The 19,831-nt window shown below is 44.3% G+C and overlaps 1 protein-coding gene across 6 annotated transcripts in view; it reads right to left on the bottom strand.

Annotated features, from left to right (window-relative positions):
* The window catches only part of DMD (dystrophin), a 1,286,665-nt gene that overhangs the window by 535,773 nt on the left and 731,061 nt on the right, over positions 1–19,831 (bottom strand). For all 6 annotated transcript variants that reach the window (XM_087721810.1, XM_087721811.1, XM_087721815.1 and 3 more), the window contains exon 45: positions 3,464–3,611. In XM_087721810.1, the coding sequence (XP_087577936.1) occupies positions 3,464–3,611 (148 nt within the window). The remainder of the gene's footprint in view (positions 1–3,463; positions 3,612–19,831) is intronic.

Below are 19,831 nucleotides of genomic sequence, written 5' to 3'. Positions count from 1 at the left end.
AGATATAAGACCGTACTATTGCTGGAGGGATACAGGTTGATGCAATGAAAATGTATAATAAAAATTAAGCTAAATTTAGTTTACTAGTAGTATGTATAAAATGAAGCGACAATAGCTAAGTTAAATAATGATTAATAATGATAACAATACATATAGATACATTAGTTTGATAATATGAACTTTTATATAAACAACACATGGAGATTAAAAACTTTATCTAGAATATGTTATAAAGATGCATTGTGATTGGATGATCTCGGGATGATTTAATGGAATGTTATCATGTAATCCTATTCTAGATTTTGAATATTATATATAAAAGGATGTAAAAACAATTATAGTCAAATTGAGATATAATAATTGTGATATACATGAATATAGGTGAATTTAAAATATGTGATTTGATATGAAAAGCAGGTGGTGACTATGGAAGAAATGCATGGAAATACTGTAACTGACACACTTTCTACAATTTGTAATGGAAGATGGGTTTTTTATTTTTATTTTTATATTTGTTTGTCCTTGTTCAAAAACAAATAAAATTGTTTTATTAAAAAAAGCAGCACTCCCAATGGACCAGTGGTTTCAAGAAAATGAAACTTTATTAACACAGCAAGAAGGCTTTGCCTGGAAGGGGTCGAAGTTATTCGTATGTACCAAGTGTGGTACAGGTGGCTGTGCTGTGGTGCTGCCATGACGTTCGCTCGGCTGGACATTTTAGGTTCCTCAAGACTTTGCATTTAGTAAATCACCAGTTCTGGTGGCCCCACATGAAAAGGAACATAGAGGAATAAGTAAGGAGTTGTGTTGTTTGCACTACCATGAAGGTCCGGCCTGGCTGGCCTCCTGGACTTTTACAGCAGGTGGCAGATCCAATTCGGCCATGGGAACAGATAGCCATGGACTTCAGCGTGGATTTACTGGACAGCCAAGGAAACAAGGTCATTTGGTCGATAATAGACCTGTTCTCCAAGCAGGCTAATTTTGTAGCATATACCGGCCTTCCATCTGCTAGGAAGCTAGCCAAACTGTTTATTATCCATGTCTATAGACTCCATGGCATCCCCAAATGGATAATTTCAGACAGGGGAGTGTAATCCACTGCCCGGTTCTGGCATAGATTCATGGCAACAGTGGGGTCTTCATAGGGACTTAGTACAGCCTTGCACCCTGTGACCAATGGTGCTGCGGAGAGGGCAAACGTGATGGTAGAGTGCTACTTAAGATGTTACATCCAGTACCAACAGACCGATTGGGCTGAACTCCTTTCATTTGCAGGGGTTGAATATAACAATGCAATGCACAAAAGTACGGGGTTTACCCCATTTCATGAGGCTACAGGGCAGGAGTTCGTCCCAATTCCAGAGTATCCTCAGGTGCACCCAGATGACACGACCTCGCAGGAGTGGATAGCCCGGATGCAAAAAGTTTGGAAAGTGGTGAGGGATGTGTTATGTTACTCTTTTGCCACATATAAAAAGAGTGCCAATAAAAGGCGGAAGATGCAAGGACCTTTCCACATAGGTCAGAGGGTATACCTCTCCACTAAATATCTCAGGCTGCCATTGCCATGTAAGAAACTCAGGCTCAAATTCAAAAACTGCCACCTTCTAGGGGTTGATTAAAACCAGAAGGGGAAAGCAGCTCCTCCTCGCTGTCTGGGGACATTGCGACCTGCTGAGGACTGTCATTGGTGCAAGACTGTAACATGAAAGGGTGAGGACTGACCTGTCCTGTGGCCCATTGTTCATTGGCCCTCCTGGCTGCTTCTCTCTGGGCTTTAGTGAATTCATGATCCGAGGCCCTCTGTCACTGGCACTCCACTTGCTGTGTGGCCTTAGAGGCCTTCTTGGAGTGCCCTCTCAACCTGGACTCAGAGACTTGTCTTTTCCTGGCAGGCCTCAGTCCTGAGGGCCTTGCCACATCCTCTCTATGAGAGGAGGAGATCTGAGGGGTTTCTAATACCCCGGCTAATGGCTCCTTCATGGCATCAGCCATTTTGAATATGCCATGTGGCAAGCACTGCTGGTATAAGCCACATCCCTGCAGCCCTGAAAATGGCGTGCCCAGAACATGGGCAGTGATACATTAGCCTTCTAGATTGTTGTGGCTGAAGGGCTCTAAAAGGGGCTCCACCCCACACTAATGTTCCCTGGGGAAAATTTCTAGCTGCTCAAAGTGGCACCCAAGTCTCACCTCGTCGTTGCAGCTCTGAAAATGGTGGTGATCATCGTCATGGTTCTCAAAATGGCAGCAATCCTTCTTTCAGGTCTATTTGCTGCTCCTCGAGGCCTGGAGCTATCACCAGAGAGTAAGCGCTCATGCGCTTTGCCCTGGTCTAGGATTGGACTGCCTGCGGTGATCGCCACTGCTTCCTGCAGTCAGAGGGTCAGCATTCTGGAGCTTCACTCATGGGTGCTGCCCTGTAGTGGCCTGAAATGCAAGGCCGTAGTGCTGCCTTGCAGCCCTCAGTGGAATTTGCCAAAAGCCCTTGCTGCTGGAATGGGAGGCTGCTCTAGCTGGATCTGTTGGGAGCTAGCATCTAAATTAAGATGTTATCAGATGTTATTGATGGTGTAGAAGTATTCAAGAATGGAAGAGACACATCTTGTCCTAAGGTAAACTGAATCTAAAAGCTTGGAGGAGCTGAGAGGAGGCGTGTCATTACAGATTGCAGACTCAGTTCGATTGGATGACAAGCAGAGTTAACCCATTCCTGGATGCTGTCTCCACCACTATGGAGAACAGCAAAGATTGCATATATCCATGAAATCACCAGCAATTTGGTTCAACTCAACAGTCTTTATCTTATTTTTTTCCCTAGGAAAAAAATGAATCAAAAACAGTAATGTTAAACACGATCTAATTTTTTTTCCAAAACAATCTGTGGACACTAATTCTTTCAGAACTGTACTTTGACTAAAAATGATATATCATTTTAAAACTCTTTTTCAAAAAAATAAATACTAAAAGTATAAAAAGTTGACAAACAATCTTAATGTCATATATTCAATCTATTTCTATATTGTGACAATCCATTCCTGTCATAAACAGAAAAGACTTCATTGTTTCATACAGTGGCACAGTGATTAGAATGTAGTATTACAGAAGTTTGATCTTGACCAGCTCAAGGTTGATTCAGCCTTCCATCCTTCTGAGGTCGGTAAAATCAGGACCCAGATTGTTGGGGACAATATGCTGACTCTGTACACTGCTTAGAGAGGACTGTAAAATACTGTGAAGTGGTATATAAGTCTGAGTGCTATTGCTATATTTCACATCATTCCAAAAATATCACTGAAGTCGTATTTGAAAACCTTAGAAATGTTGGCAAATGTAAGTTATAATCCAACACATTAGTAGCCCATCATGATGGGAAAGCTTCTGAAGATTTTTATAGTGTTTAAATTTCACAGAAAGGCAAAATAAACAATTGGAAACAAGAGTTTCCTAATTATATTACCTTTACTTTTTGAAGGGTGGCTTTTAATTGATATTCATTTCCTGGCTCAGCTGGAATGCTGACAACACTGCTGGCTTCGTTTAACCATAAAATAAACTTATTGAAGTTATGCTGTAATTCTGCCAGAAGATGCTGTTCCTCATCAAATCTGTAGTGACAAAAGAAAAATAGAATTAATACTGAATAGATTGTATATTTCTATTAAAAATACATTAATTTAACATAATTTAGCTAACATAAATATAATTGCAAAATATTTTAACAGATGCCCAGCAACATATATTTCAGAATTCAAATAAAGTATTCACAATTTAAGTGGCATTCCCCCACCCCCAACTAATCCATCAATTAATTCAATGCTTTTAAAACTGTCTACACATAAAATCAAAATAATTCAAAAGAGATTGTAGATTTCCAATCTGTTATTTGTTAGTGAATTCACTTGTGGTAATATTTTGTGAGGCAGTGCTAGTTGTGCTGCTAGTAATTCCAGGAATATCTGAAATTGAACTGCTTTATACATAGAATTTAGTGATCGGCCATGTGCAATCAACACTATGAAATGCAAACAGGATGTAAGAAGTAGCATACATTGCTAAATTCAAGTTCAAATTTTTATTGTGGACAATTTTTAAAGCTGAAGTTACCCTATAACATTTCTTTGAAAGATAGAATGAAACATTTTAAATATGCAGATGGATCTACATATTTCAGAGCTGTCATGGACAAGCACACCGTATCGCTGAAGAGCAAGTTGGGTTCAGAGAGGGGAGAAGCGCCACAGATCAGTGCTTAGTTCTTCATCATCTGATTGAAAAATACTTATCAAATAGATCTATATCATTATATGCCGATTTTATAGATCTCAAGTCAGCCTTTGATATGGTTACCAGGACTAAGCTATGGGAGAAGCTGGAAGCTGCTTCAATTTACCACAGGCTTCTTCATCTATTATGTGCCCTACATACTAAAACATCCCTCAAGGTGAAGTATAATATGCAAGGGTCCCTCTCAAAGTCAGTTAAAACTCAAAAGTGGGTTAAACAGGCATGCATTTTGGGCCCTCCCTGCTGCTCTATGCAGATGACGCTGTGATCCTCTCCAGGACACCAGTAGGTCTTAAAAGAGCCTTGCGAGCCCTTGTCCAGTATTGTAAAACTGGACATAAATTATGAGAAAACAAAGATCATGGCCTTTGCAAAAAGACCAAAACTTTATTCATGGTATCTAAATGGTCACAAAATAGAACAAGTAACCACCTTCAAATACCTGGGGGTGGTCATTCAGGCCAATGGTTCAAGAAAAGCACATGGAGAATATGTGGCTGCCTTGGGCCAAAAATCAGCGAGTGTCATCCTTAATTTTTTTCCATACAAAGGGAGAATATTATGTCCCTGCCACAATTAAGCTTTTTCTGGCGAAGTTGCTAGCAGTGGTTCTTTACAGGACCTTGCTCAGAATATTAAGTCCCTGCCACAATTAAGCTTTTTCTGGCGAAGTTGCTAGCAGTGGTTCTTTACAGGACCTTGCTCAGATCGTCAGCGTCATGTTTTATACCATTAGAAATAGTTCAATCCAAATTCATTGGATTAATTCTCCAGATGCTGCATTGTGTCTTAAATGCACTTCTGCATCTGGAGACAGGATTGACAAAAGTCAAAGCAAGAATCTGTATAGTGTCCTTAAATCTCTGGCTAAAGCTTAACTTCTTTCTGCAAGGTTTTGCTCCATTAATCCTCCAAGACAAATTCTCCTCATCATGAATTAACGCTGTCAAGTCCAACCTTGCCAAACTAGGTTTCTCTCCAGCTTCAATACTCAAGATGGATTACGACCTAGCAAGACAAACCTTGCAACAAAGGGTGGAGGACATTGAGAGGCAGGCAGACTTAGGGAAAGTTCCACTGTTTCTGGCTCAAGATGCCATTAGATGTGTTGTTGCTCCTGCCAGCTATCTTAGTCAGTTGGAGTCAGCAAACCACCAGAACACATTTTTGCTTGCACAGTGCCACGTGCTTCCATCGGCTGTCTTGTATGGCAAGTATAAAAGGACACAATTGATGGAAAGACACTGCTCCTGCAGAGGTGGAGACTGTGGGTCACATGCTCTTTAGATGTTCCTTGTATACAGAGATTAGGAAAAAACATTCTGCCCATAACTGCTAGGTATCCTGGCCATTCCGATACTACCTATCTTCAGTGGCTGCTTAAGGATGAACAGTCCATAACTACAGTGCAGGTGGCCAGATTCTGTGCAGCAGCACTGGGGATTCATCACAAACTCGTGTCTTCTCCACCATAGTTATGTTATATAACAAATGTGGCAAACTCTTTGCACTGCTTAGTCTTTTCTCTTTTAGCGTTGAACCGACATCGGACCACACAATTTATGGATTATAATTTTACAATCCAAGTAATTGACAGACTGAATTTTATTACAGATTTTAGTAGTTATTTATTATTTTATGCCATAATTTTTAATTGTATATTTACTGAGTATTTTTATTTCTCTGGTCTCTGGTCTAAGACTGTAATAAACTGATTGATAGCTACTATGAGAACCTAGGGAAAAATACACCTTCTTTAAGTTAATGGAACTGGTAAAGCCATGCCGTCCCTCAAGCAATCTTAGGATTTTAAATCTGAAACTCTGTATATCCTTACTTAATATGGCAATTTGGTAAAATGATTTCCATGTTTGGAACTTACCAACCAAATAAACTTTCCACCACTCTCAAATGAACAAAAGTATAAGAAAAGAGGACTTGCATTTATATGCTAAAAATATCAATTCCTGCTTAGAAGTCCAAATGAACCAAGTAATGCTGCAGACCAGTGGTTCTCAACCTTTACTTCACCATAGACCCCACTTTACTATATAAAAACAAAGGCCACATGCATAGATTTAGAATGGACGTTGGTCTTACCTGAGACACCCATTCTCTGGGCAGGTGGAGATAGCATCCAGGAATGGGTTAACTCCATCTGTTATCCAATCAAACTGAATCTGCAATATTTAATGTCCTGCCTCCTCTGATAGCTCCACCCAGCTTTTTGACAAACAGGTTGCTGCAGTCTGACATGTGATGAGTGGGAAGTCTCTCTTTGCTTATGCTGGACTGGACCTCCAACAGGGTGGGGCTGGATGCTATCTCCACCTGCCTAGAGAACAGGCATCTCAAGTAAGACCAATGCCCATTCTCCATTGTTGGTGGAGGTAGCATCCAGGAATGGGACAAATCAAAGTGTCAGGCCTGCAGCTGGTTCCTTTTGGGATCTTTGGCCTGCCACACTAATATTCTATTCTACTATGCTGTTTCATTAGTGGGGAATTGGGAGCGGAAGTAGTAAGGAGTAGAATGTGATGTTGGAAATTCCTTTCTAGAATCCAAGGTCATCCTTTGTCTCTACACCTCTGCACCTGACCAGAACTGGATGGGTGGAACTGCCAGTGTGGCAGTGGAAGATTGGACCATATGATGGGCTTATGGGCATGGGGGCAGGATCTTAAACTTTCAACTGGGTGGGGAAAACCAGGAAGCTTTCAGATTTGGGTTCCCCCAAATGTGCCAACATGATTCTCTTAATAAATTGGAACTTTGAGCAATACTTTGCCTTAGACTCCGATTTAATTTTGGATGTTATTTGAAACCCTGACATTAACCTGAATCTGCCTTAAAATACTTCACCAGCTACCCCTGCAGTGGATGCTGGGAGGGGTGCTGACTCCTGACACTGACCCGACCCGGGTCAGCATAAAATATCAGTGAAGATGGAGATAAAGCCCGTGGGAATGGTAGCAGCTAATTGGTCTCTTCTCTCTGCTGACACAATCTGCAAACATTCCAAAGCTGTAAGGGAAGCTGCAGAGGAGAAAACCTGGAGATTTATGGCATCTGGAGAAATGCTGTCAGAGCCAGAGGAGGTTGAAAGGGCTGTTTCAACACACGGCTGGAGAAGACAAAAGCAATCATCCAGTAGCCGACCAGATGATTGGAGCCTCCTAGACCCCTTTGTGCAGCTGAACATGAGTGAAATCAATCATTGTGTTAGCTCAGGACCACCTAAATGGGCCCTGGTTCACCCCACATTCTCCTTCCCTAGCAGAGGCTCTGCAGTGCACTGGAGTGGAGATTTTTACTCCTTCCACACAGTGACAAGTGAAGCTGAGCTGCAGACAGATCCCGCATCAACATGGGGAAATCAATCTAGCCAGCAGAAAGGGGCTTGTGCAACATCTACTAGCCAGCCACTGATGTTTAGACTGCAGCCTGTGAATCAAGCACCACCGGGGTGGGCTTCCTTCCCAGGTCATGGATGGTAGAGATACCAGTGTCTGCCTGCTTGGCCACCAACATGGGGAAATCAATCCAGTCAGCAGAAAGGGGCTTGGCCCACATCTCCCCCTAGCCAGCCACTGATGTTTGGGCTGCAGCCTGTGAATCAAGCACCACCAGGATGGGCTTTCTTCCCAGGTCATGGATGGGAGAGATGTCATGGGTGCCTGCCTTCCCTCAGCAGATGGCACCATGTCTGATAACTGGACAGGGGCCAACTCAGGGATTCACACCTCCCCCCCCCCCACAATTCCAGTCTCACCTGAAATGCCCCAACAGGTTCTTACCTCACCTTCCAATAGAGAAATAATCTCGACAATGGCAGAAGGTATGAATGAGGGGGAATAGCAAGGAATAGAATGTGATGTTGTCAAAATAAAATTCCTTTCTAGAATCTGAGGTCATCCTTTGACGCTACACCTCTGCACCTGACAGAACTGGATGGGTGGAACTGCCAGTATGGCAGTGGAAGATTGGACCATGTAATGGGCTTGTGGGTGAGGGGGCAGGATCTTGAACTTTCAATTGGGTGGGGAAAACTGGGAAGCTTTCAGATTCAGGTTTCCCCAGATGTGCCAACATGACTCTCTTAATAAATTGGAACTTTGAGCAATACTTTGCCTTGGACTCTGATTTAATTTTAGATGTTATTTGGAACCCTGGCACAAAGCCTGTCCTGTTCTCATGGGTGGGTTGTCATCCAAGTCAAAGTCTGTGAACCTGCTGTAAAACCTGCCTGCCAAATGCAGCATCTGCCGACACATAGCTGTCTGTAATGGCGGATAAATGGGGATGGAGAGGCCCATGTGGTAGCCCGACAAACCTCTTCCAGTGAAGTCTGTGTTACTCATGCCACTGAAGTGGCTGCACTCCTGGTGGAGTAAGCCGTGATACGTCCTGTGGCATAGACCTATTCATAGGCTTTCATAATGCAGGCTTGTATCTAGCAACCCAAAAAGAAAGGCATTGCCTTGTGTCCCATGAAGGTTGGCTGAAAGGAAATGGTCAGCCTCTGTTTCGCTACTTACTTTCGGCTGCCATTGAAATGGGGAGGGGGAGGCCTGGTATTTGGAAAGGGAAGTTTTAATTACAGGAGAGATTGTGTAAAGGGAGTTTTGTTCTCACCATCTACTGCACATGCTGGAGATAGTGATGGGAGCCACCAAGGCCAACTGTCCTGCATACCAACCTGATGATGCTTTTTGAAGATGGAACTCATATGACACCTAAGGGATTTGTAGATTGGACTCTGGGATGGGGTTACCATGGGGAGGGGGTTGGGTCATATGTTGATATCTATGATTTCACATGCTTTGCTTAGCTGCTATCTTTTCATAACCAGTTAAAGTACTCTTAATTCTGTGAAATGGAGTTAAGTGGTTTCTTTCTTGGTTGCTGAGGGAGGCTGGCTTGACATTAAGCAAGATCTCACTTTCACACTCATCCCGGAGCTAACACCTTCTGAGGGGAATATAAATAAAAACAAAATCTTCAAAAGAATGTCCTACCCAGGCAGCGACCAGGAGAACGACATGGAGGCAGCTGCATCCCCATGCCCCTTGAAGACAGAACGGATGGTGAATCTGAATTTGGAGGAATGATCTGTCCACCCCAGGTGGTCGTTGGGAGTAGGACAGAAATATCACTCTGAGGAAATTCTGGCTGGAGTTACCACTTGGCAGGACACTGATGAGGAGAACCTTATGATGTCCCAGGCTATGAAACTCTTTCAAGAGGCTTGGGAGAGGTGAAGCTTATGCAAGAGCGGTCCTGAAAGAGAAGCTGATATCCCAGAACTAGAGGAGAAAACTGCAGAGGCCCTGTTCTACCCAAGGGGGGCCCTGGGGGCAGACAGTGGAACTTATCAGGATGGAGAAGCCCCAAGGGAGGTCCTGGGGGCAGACAGTGGAGCTCATCAGGATGGAGAAACCCCGGTGCAGCAGCAGCAGCTGCGAGAGCTGTTCCAAGAGGGGGAGGGCCCCCCGCAGATGCCAGATGGAAAAAGTTCCTCCGCTTGGTGTGAAATTTGGTGGGGAGTCAAAGGACCTAGGATTTTTCCTGGTCCAACTCTGGAATTTCATGCAACAGTTCAGAGAGGACCTCCCCACAGAAGAAGCCAAGGTAAAAGTGGTTACCATGGCGCTGGAGAATAAGGCAGTGGCATGGATGGTTGCCCTGCATAACGATGACTCCCCCCTACTGAGAGACTATAATAGGTTTATGGCCATCCTGAGGAAATGCTTTGATGATCCGCTCATGGAGCGGAAGGCCAGAACCAGAATGAAAACCCTTACCCAGGGAAAGAGCCCATTGGCTGATTATATACAAGAGTTTCCTGAATTGTCCATTTATATGTAGGGTGGTTGGAAGAGGCTTTAATGGACAGCTTTATGGATGGCTTAAACAAAGATATATACAAGAACTGTATAAACGGGGGGGGGGCGTAACTTGCAACGCTGGTACGAATTGGCAGTGGACATGGAAATTGATCTAGCCAGAGAAAAGTACCATGAAGACAGTGAGAAAGAGAAAGCTACCCCTCCCATCCACCCCTCAAGGAGCTCCAAAAGGAGGGAAAAGTTGGTCTACAAGCAAGCCCCGATCAATCACCTGCTTCCGTTGTGGAAAGGAGGGGCACCGGGCAGCAAATTGCCGCTCCAAGATTGGCCCAAAGCCCCCTGCTGGGGGGGGAGAGGAAGCCAGATAAACAACCTGGGAAGAGAAGGGACACTACCATGCACAATTCCCTCCCACTCCAAGAGAAGAAGAAACACCCTCCTCATCGGAGGAAAGTGAAACCGAATCTGACGACGACTGTCTGGTAAGTTCCCGATCGGGCCCAGTGACCATCCCAGTAGAACTTAAAGTGCCCTCTACTGGGGTCCAAGCAAAAATGTTGGCCCTTTTAGATTCGGGATGCACATGTTGCATCGAAGTTCTATGCTAAGTACCCTGATAAACCTTGATCCTAATTGACATGTACATTTCTTATGTTATCTTATTTCTGTTGTTTTATTTTCTTGCAGGGATAACTTCTTTTTCTGAAAGAGGGCTGGATGTCAGCCCCTGTTTCGCTACTTGCTTTCGGCTGCCATTGAAACGGGGAGGGGAAGGCCTGGTATTTGGGAAGGGAAGTTTTAATTACAGGAGAGATTGTGTAAAGAGATTTTTGTTCTCACCATCTACTGCACATGCTGGAGATAGTGATGGGAGCCGCCAATGCCAACTGTCCTGCATACCAACCTGATGATGCTTTTTGAAGATGGAACTCACATGATACCTAAGGGATTTGCAGATTGGACTAGGAATGGGGTTACCAGGAGGAGGGGGTTGGGTCACATATTGATATCTATGATTTCACATGCTTTTGCCTCAGATCTTGCTTTGCTTAGCTGCTATCTTTTCATAACCAGTAAAAGTACTTTTAATTCTGTGAAATGGAGTTAAGTGGTTTCTTTCTTGGTTGCTGAGGGAGGCTGGCTTGACAGAAATGAAGAGTGATTCTGTACGACAAAACAAAGATGTCCATCTGATGTAGATGCGAAGCTCTTTTGATGTCTAACGTGTGCCACTGTTTTTCTAGGTAATGAACCAGTGCCAGGCAAAAGTTCGGTAGTATCAACTCTTGGGCCCTGTGGAACCTAGTGTTGACCTTTGGAACAAATGATGGGCCAAGTCATAAGACAACTCTGTCAGAATGGAACACGCACAAGTCCTGTCTTACCAATAAGGCTGCCAATTCTGATACCTGCCTGGCCAATGTGATGGCCACCAAGAATGCCACCTTCAGAGAGAGGTAGCAGAGGAAGGTAGTCCTCAGGGGTTCAGGCCGGGGATCTGCTCCTCTCTGAAGATTGCAGAGAAGCTCTCTGTTGTAGACCTGTAGCAATTCCCTGTCGGCTGGCCTCTGTAATAATGGCTGCCATATTGGCCAGTTGAATGTCCGTAGACTGAAGGGGATGAGGGCCTGCTGCAGTTGCGGTAAATGTTCCCTCAGGCATGGGACTGTTGTGTCTAGATGGCAATTCCCTGGAGACTGGAGATTCCAGGACCTCCCACCCCCCTGGTTCTCTGGGAGAGACAATGGAAGTTCCTCATCACTATCTGGGGACATCTCATCCTGTTGAGGATTGTTCTGGACAAGGGGAAGCTCTGCAAAGGGATGAGGGCTGACCTGCTCAATGGAGCATTGGTCTGATGCCCTCTTAGCTACTTTCTTTTGGGCTTTGGCAAACTCCCTGTCTAAGGCCCTCTGGCGCCTGCTTTCTGCCTTTTCCATGGCCTTGGAGGCATTCTTGGAATGCCCCCAGAGTCTGAAGTGGGGAGCCACCTGCTTCCTTGCAGTCCTCGATCCTTAGGTTCCTGCAACTGGTTCTTTCTGCTGGCGGGGGGAGCATTGAGGTGCATCTGGGGCATCCGATGAGGCCTCCAAATTGGCATCTGCCATGTGTGGGCACCACGTGGCAAGCTCACCTCCCGATGCTCCTGCTGCCCAAGCTGGTCTGGAGGGTGGGGCAATCATGCAGGCTGGGCTGCTAAGTCCCGTGGCTAAGGCTCACCTGGGTCTGCACTGCTAAAATCAAATTGACGGTGTAGTGCACTTCCAAAATGGCGGCTTCCATCTTCACGCCCATCCTTTTTGGAGAAAATCAAAATGGTGGCCCATAGTTGGGTGAGAGGCCCAGGAGAATGCTCAGGGTAAAAACCTGTGCACAATGGCTCCTTGCCTCGTCAGGTGTGCGCTGAGCTCACCTGTGGTCCAGGGCCAATGCTCTGGGATAAAAACTCATGTTGCTGCCCTGCGATGCCCCGGCTGCCGCCTCGCAGCCTGCAGCACCCCAGGAATGTACCATAGGCACTGGCTGGAGAGGCTGCTCTACCCTGATTGATTATTAAAGGGAGCAAATCTCAATTTTAGAATAAAAGTTATTTTTATTACCATTAAAGAGGAGAAAAAAGAAACACATCTGTTCCTAAGGTAGACTAAAAGGGTTGAAAGGCTCTTGCTTCCATTGGGGCGGGGATTTCTTCCACATTGGCTCCATTCGGTACTGATTCCTGGCCATGTCGATCTCTGCCTCTTCAGCAGTGAGATACCACTCATGTAGGTGGTTTGGTGCATCTCGGGCCACGCGGGCATTGTAGTGGTCATCACTCAGCCCATCCTTGAACCAGCTTACCAGGATATCTTCTGGCCAGTTCACATGACACGCCAGGTCTCAGAATTCTTTGGTATACTCTGTCATTGGCCAGCGTCCCTGCTTCCCAACTTTAATGCAGTTGTGTGCTTTGCTGTCTGCGAGGGGGTCCTCAAAAAGTCATTGCAGGGCCATTATGAAACAGTTGAAGTCCCCGCAGTTCTGGCACATTGGCATCATGCAGGGTCACCATCCATCTGGTGGTGGCTCCTTCCAGGGCTAGGGTAACCACTCGCACTTGGGATCCTTGGGTTTGAAAATCACACCCATATTCTTGCATGTAGGTGACAAAGAATCTTGCATGTGTGCCACAAAGAATCTTAATTTTTTCGGGTTCCCATCAAACTTCACCCTAAGAGGAGGAGTTTCTCTTTCTAATTGCAGGTTTCGGGGTTGGTTGGGAGTGGCCCCCAATGCATGCGCCAACTGGGGGGAATGTTTTCTGGATTCCTTGCTGTTGCTGCTGTGCCATCTGCTTGATCAGCAGGGTTCAGAAGAGGGTTAGTTCCCCTGGAGTCATCCACAGTTGCTGCCCTTTCAACGCCTCTTGGTTGCCGTTCTGGCTTCCCCCGGGTGTTGAGATTTTCCGAAATCTCCATCACTAACTGGGTTACATGTCTCTTCAGACAATCCTCTCTCAGCGAGGCTTCGTTTAGCTCCTCCTGGTCAGAGGAGGCTTCTAGCTCCAATTTCGACCCCAGTTTTTGGCTGCCATGGATAAGATTACTCCTCTGGTTCTCCTATCCCAGCCATCTTTTGTCCCAATGCCGATTGACCAGTGGGGCTTTTGGGGGTTCTCCAGGCTCACCTCATCCTCTCTGGCAGGGTACATGGAGCAGGGCTCTGTTTGGGGAGGGGTTGACACCTTCCTCCATCATTCAGCTTCCCCTCATTCACTGTTGTGCTCGGACATGGTTTGCAGGGTTCCCTCGTAGAGCAAATGTTGTCTCTCCTGGTTGACTGTTTTGCAGAGATGTTGCTTTATGTAAGGGCTCCTCTCCTAATCTAAGAAAGTGAAGACTCTTGAAATGGATTATTTCAAAAGGAACCTTTAATTAAGAAGAATGGAAGCCGTTAAAGACAAAGCAACATCTGAATCCCTTTAGGCAATGCAAGTAGAATTAAAGTAATAGTGACCCCTCCCAATTATTAGAATGCAGATTCTAGCCAATACACAAGTGTGAAGAAGTTTCCTTTATCAACTGCCCTGAGAGCTGAATAAACATACATTCCCATGGCTATCTTCCATTAGACATTAAAGTAAAACATCCCACACAGCCATCATAAACATTCCCCAAAAAGGGATGGGATCTCAAGCCTTTTGGTGCCAGGAAACCAGAAACTTATTTTTAGTACCATTGAAGAGGAGAGAAAAGAAACACATCTGGTCCTAAGGTAGACTAAAAGCTGGGTGGAGCTATCAGAGGAGGCACGACATTAAAGATTGCAGACTCATATGGATGCAAAAATAAGTAAATTAAAGACGAAATGAAATGGAGCGTGCTAAGCTAAGCGGACTCCAGCCAACCAGTGAGCTGGCTGGGATGGAAAATTTTAAGCACGCTGTGTGCTTAAAGTTTTCCATCCCAGCCAGCTCACTGATTGGCTGGAGTCCAGGCCAATCAGTGAGCTGCAGGCTGGGCTGGCTTAGATTTTTAGTGTAGAATGGAACGAGCAAGCGAGCTAGCAGCTGATGGGCGGGGGAGTGAGCGAGCTGCGAGCGCCAAAATAAAGCGGGTTTTTTTGAGAACGGCCCAGGACGCAGGAAAAATTATGGGAAGGCGTGCCTGTCCCACCAGATGCGGGACGTCTGGTCACCTTACTTATGGCATGCGAGCCAAAAAAGGTTCGCCATTGATATGATATTATAGTGTATTGTATAACAGTAATTCTAGATTAAGCCAAATCCAAAAATGCTAGGGAAGTCTTGGAAGCTTGGCCTTTAGGCAAATCAGACATCAATAGATACTTAGAGATACATTATATTTCCACTTGAAAGAGACAATTAAAAAAAACCTAGAACTAAAACAAAAAGACTAGAACACAGTTCTTCATTAACCAACAGAGAAGCAGGGATCAACATTAGTCATACAATCAGGCAGAAAATAATCAAAGAACCACCAAGGAAGAAATCATTTGCCCCACCAATATCGAGCTACAGAGAATAAACAGAAAGCAAACCCTATATTAGGATTGATGATATTGCCTAGATGAGTAATGAAACATCTGCAAGGATGTTCAGAGAGCTCCAAGAACTTTATAGTTCAACCCTGAAATACAGATATTTTCTTTTATTGGAACATTAAAGTAATCCTACATTTTTTTAAAAAATTCCTATCTTAATAGCAATGTTTAAAAATGCTTTATTCATGCATTCAATATCTCAACTGTTATTTCTTTGTTTACCTACAAGTGTAATGATTGCTAGGATTTATTTCAGTATGTGGTAGTAACAGTTATAAATGGTGCATTTATAACTCTCCATCTGCAATTAACTGCTAAATATTTTATTACAAAGTAATTGAAATGCATTTACTGAAGAAAAAAATATGGTCTGTTTGAAACATTGGATGAGAATCTGCTTGCATTATAAATACTTCTAATATTTTCAGTAAATGCAATAATAAAGAGAGCCTGGTGAGGAATTGACATATAATTCAAAATTAAGTGCAAAGAAGAACAGCTATGTTCAGTAAGTAGTCAGAGTTTAATAATGTTTGTGTACTTAAAAATAAAACAGTACTCTACAACTGAAAGAAGATCTAGATCTAACTTCAGTGTTTTGAGGGTAAGGAATAGTTCGACAACATCAAAAGAAAAGTGGATTGAAGCAAGCAAAGGCAAGTCTTCTCCTTGCTTAAACTATGAGGCAATATGTTACTGACAGTTTTATATAAATTATCTGATTTTTCTGGCCTATGGTGTAAACAATATATCCTTAGATTTCTTATGTAATGGTAGTACAAAAGCCCTATGTCTTTATATTATTACTTCAAGAACCATTACAGCTACTAGACCTCTAGAAGCTCTATCACAATGATGGTTAACCTTGAGACATGTCAAAGGTGACACACCATGAAGTTTCCAATGACACCCTATCATTCATCAACAACTGACAATAACTAGTTTTGAAAGCATACCTCTTCTTCAAAGGCTATGGAGCAGAGGTGGGTTGCAAATCCTGGCGCCACTGGTTTGATCATGCTTGTGCCTGTGCAACACTTCTGCACATGCAGAGTCTCCCTCCACCGACATCACCGGTTCGCCTGATCTGAGCTGAACCAGGAGCAACTCACCTGTGCTATGGAGGCTGTGTGAGAATGCGGTGTGGTGTCACCATCTGGATGTTGTACAAGAGGGCTATGCTTTCACATGGCATCTGAACCCTCTAAAAATCATGTGAGAATGGGGCATGTTTTTTGGTGGCTTTTGAAGGCTGCAGAGGGTGCAGAAGATCATTGAAGAACAAATGTCAACAGAAAGAGAACATTGTCTGAAGGTGAGCAGTAGATGCTGAGGATCACATGATTGTATTGATGCAGGAGGGGGTGCACAGGTAAACCCACCAATGGTTGACCAGGTTAGGTGATTCTAACAGGCTAAATATTATAACCTTTAAAATGCTTAATATCAAAATCAAAGCTCACTTTTGACTTACTGGCCTAAAGACTTCCCTTTTTCCCCTTGCAAAAATTAAGGGAACGTAAATGCAAGCTTTGCACAAGAGTGAAACAGGAAAGCATGGGTGTAAGGAACAAACTAAAAATATTCATGACAGCCTTTGTGTGCTTTAAATGTCAGCTTAAAGTCAGCAATATTTTAACCTTCAATCAGCAATATTTTAGCAATATTTTAGCAATATATCCTGTTTGCTTCATGAGTAACCAAGATTCACTTCCCTATTGTAACTTGGAATTTTATGAGAATCATGTATTTGTAATTTTTCCAAAAATGTCTTTTACTGATCTCAGGAGGGTTATGACCCTAAAATGTATCCGCCTATTGTAACGCCTCCTAATTTGTAATGTTTAATTAAAAAGTATAAAATCTCTGCCAGGGGATAGCCCTGGCAGTTCAGTCTTGGTGTCAATCCCACTGAACTCTGGACGCGTCCAAATAAACCTGTCTTCTCTCAGAACCTTTGTGGTCTTGGCTCCTTGTCTTTTGTAAGTAGATTGCAAACCTCAAATCTGCTGCAACAGTATTAAAAAAAATACAGAGCATAAGATGCACCTTCCCCTCCCCCAAAAGATTTGGGTGCATCTTATACACTGAATGAAGCCTCCCCCACCTCCCCCAGAGGCCAAAAACACAAGACATGGAGGCAGCAATGATTTGAGGCAATCCCTGCAGGATGGAACAGCTGATTGGGAGTATTCTGGCAGTCCAATTCACCCGTCAATCAGCTGTGCTGAATCAGGCTGCAATAAGTGCTGAAGCTGACCTGGCCTGGTCAGAGTTTGCAGCAGTAATCACATTCAGAAAGAACACATAAGTAACTGATTCAGCAGGATTCAAAATAATAATAATATACATTACCAAAAGCAGGTTTTCCAAGAAAGCAGTAAATAGAAGCAAAACACAAGCAGTTTCACTTTCAGTTCTTGGCTAAGCCAGGCTCCTTGTCTCCTTGTTGCTCACACAGCAAATTTCAGAATCCAAATAGCCTTCATTGTCTGACTTAGTTGCTATGCCTATTAATTGGCTGACTTTGTTACTATGTGTCAGCCAATTATCATGGATGCTGGTAGGCAGAGACAGAATTTTTTCTTATTATTACTTTCCTCCCTCAAAACTAAGGTGTGTCTTATACTCCACAGCATCTTATACTCTGAAAAATACGGTAAATCAATATGTAAAGAATTGTTTGTCATTTGTTTGGAAGGTGACACATCAGCAGAGTCAAGTTAGATATTTGCTGAATTTTTGACATACCAAGAACAAAAGATTCATCATCATCTATCATATTACTTAGAAATATGAATAATATTTGCAATGCTTAGGTATATTAGCTATTATATTATTAAAAGAATTTTTGAGAATAAGCACTATATATACTGAAAATTTCCTACATCACTCTATCTTCCTTTTCAGATCAAATTATTTAGGCCTTCAAGACACTGATATTAGAATGTAAAATATACTATATTCAAACTTGGAAGGGTGGGGATCAGAGGTGAGTTACTCCCGGTTTGGGAGAACCGGTAGTGGTAATTGGGCATGGATTGCCTAACCAATAGTGATGGCTGGCTGACCATGCCCCTGAAATAGCCCGCTCCGACACTTACCCTGCCTCGCCTTTGCCACGTGCATCCATAGAACTGCCTCCTCCTGCCAAACACAGGTAAGTATTTGTGCTAGCCTAGCCCCCCTCCACACCACGCTTCCCCTGATGTGATTGTGAAGGTGCCCCCAGGGAGGGGGTGCTGGCATCAGGCTGGGCATTGACCGGCTCAGACTAAACCCAGCTTCCTGGCTGGCAGAGGGAATGATGCCAAGAGGACATGATCAGGTCAACAGTTCGGTCTCCCACTATGTTCAAATAGAGCTCCAGTGGGGCTTGAACCTGCATTGCAGGAAGACTCCACTCTTGGGATGCGCACTCCAGGCTTCCTTTGGAGACACCCCACACCCACCTTCCTACAATTGCTGGGGACATCTTTATTTTTGTTTGCCAATTCCCCTTCACCTCTTCCTGTGCCTGGATGGGGGAAAAACACCTCATGGCATCCAGATCCGTCGTCCCCAACTGGGAGGCTCCCCACAACCGAATCCTGGCAGGACCTTCTCTGGAGTCTGCAGGGCCTGATGGGCAAGTGGGCAAAACCAGAAGAAGGGACAATGGTGGCATGAAAACTTGGTTGGAAGGCATTGCCCAAGCACCTCAGAAAGAGGCACATGACCTCTAGGAGCAACCTCCGCCCTTCGAATCGCAGGTCTGCAGTGAGCTGATCCACTGCCCATGGCTCCAATTGCCATGGCTCCAGCTATGCCTCCTCCAGCCTTGCCCACCATTCGATTCACTTGTTCCTGGGGTCAGGCAGCCCAGCTATGGTTGGCTGGGCTCTGTTTGACTTAGACTGCTCCTGCGACAGAGGGGGCTTGTGGGCTGAACCCCACTGGCCCACCAGCTTTTCACTCACTGAGGAGGAGAAAAACTAAAGCCTCTCTGTGCTTTGGAAGCAACTTTCATCCTCAGAGAGCACCACTGCTTGGGGATCAGTGGAGTCTCCCAGTTGGGGAAGAGGGATCAGGGTGTCCTGAAGTGTTTCCCCCCACCTGAGTGTGGGAAGAGGCAAAGGGGCACCAGCAGAGCAAGAAAGATGTCCCCACCAATTGTGGGAAGATGGGGAGGTTTACAGAGGAAGACTGGTGTGCCCCCCAAGAGTGGAGTCTTCCTGCAATGCAGATTCAAGCCCCACCAGAGCTCTTCTTTGAACATGGTGGGAGACCAAGCTGTTGACCTGACCACCTCCTCCCGGCCTTGTTCCCTCTGCCAGTTGGGAAGCCGGGTTCAGTCCGAGCCAGTCATCATCCCTGTTCAATCATTTATTTACTAGGACTCTTTAGTAAACCAAGGAGCTCATGGGACAGGCAGGCAGGGAAAAATACTCAGGAGTGATTTGTTGAGCATCCTGGCTCAACAAATACCCATTAATATCACTGAGAAACTCCCCAACTGTCACCAGGAAGTGTTCTGATCCAGCCTTTGCAAGTACTACTCAACTGCTTACCCAGGAGGAAAACTCATTTTGTTTAACAAGGCAGGAATAAACTGCATTCACGGAAAAACTCTAGGTAAGAGTCCTTAGATCTTTCAATAAGCAGTAGCA

This window comes from Thamnophis sirtalis, unplaced genomic scaffold, assembly GCF_051295495.1.
Source record: "Thamnophis sirtalis isolate CommonGarterSnake01/CBP01778 unplaced genomic scaffold, rThaSir2_p1.2 scaffold_8, whole genome shotgun sequence".
Classification (NCBI taxonomy): Eukaryota; Metazoa; Chordata; class Lepidosauria; order Squamata; family Natricidae; genus Thamnophis; species Thamnophis sirtalis.
The sequence above is the reverse complement of the archived record's forward strand: the minus strand, read 5'-3'. Positions and strand labels throughout refer to the sequence as shown.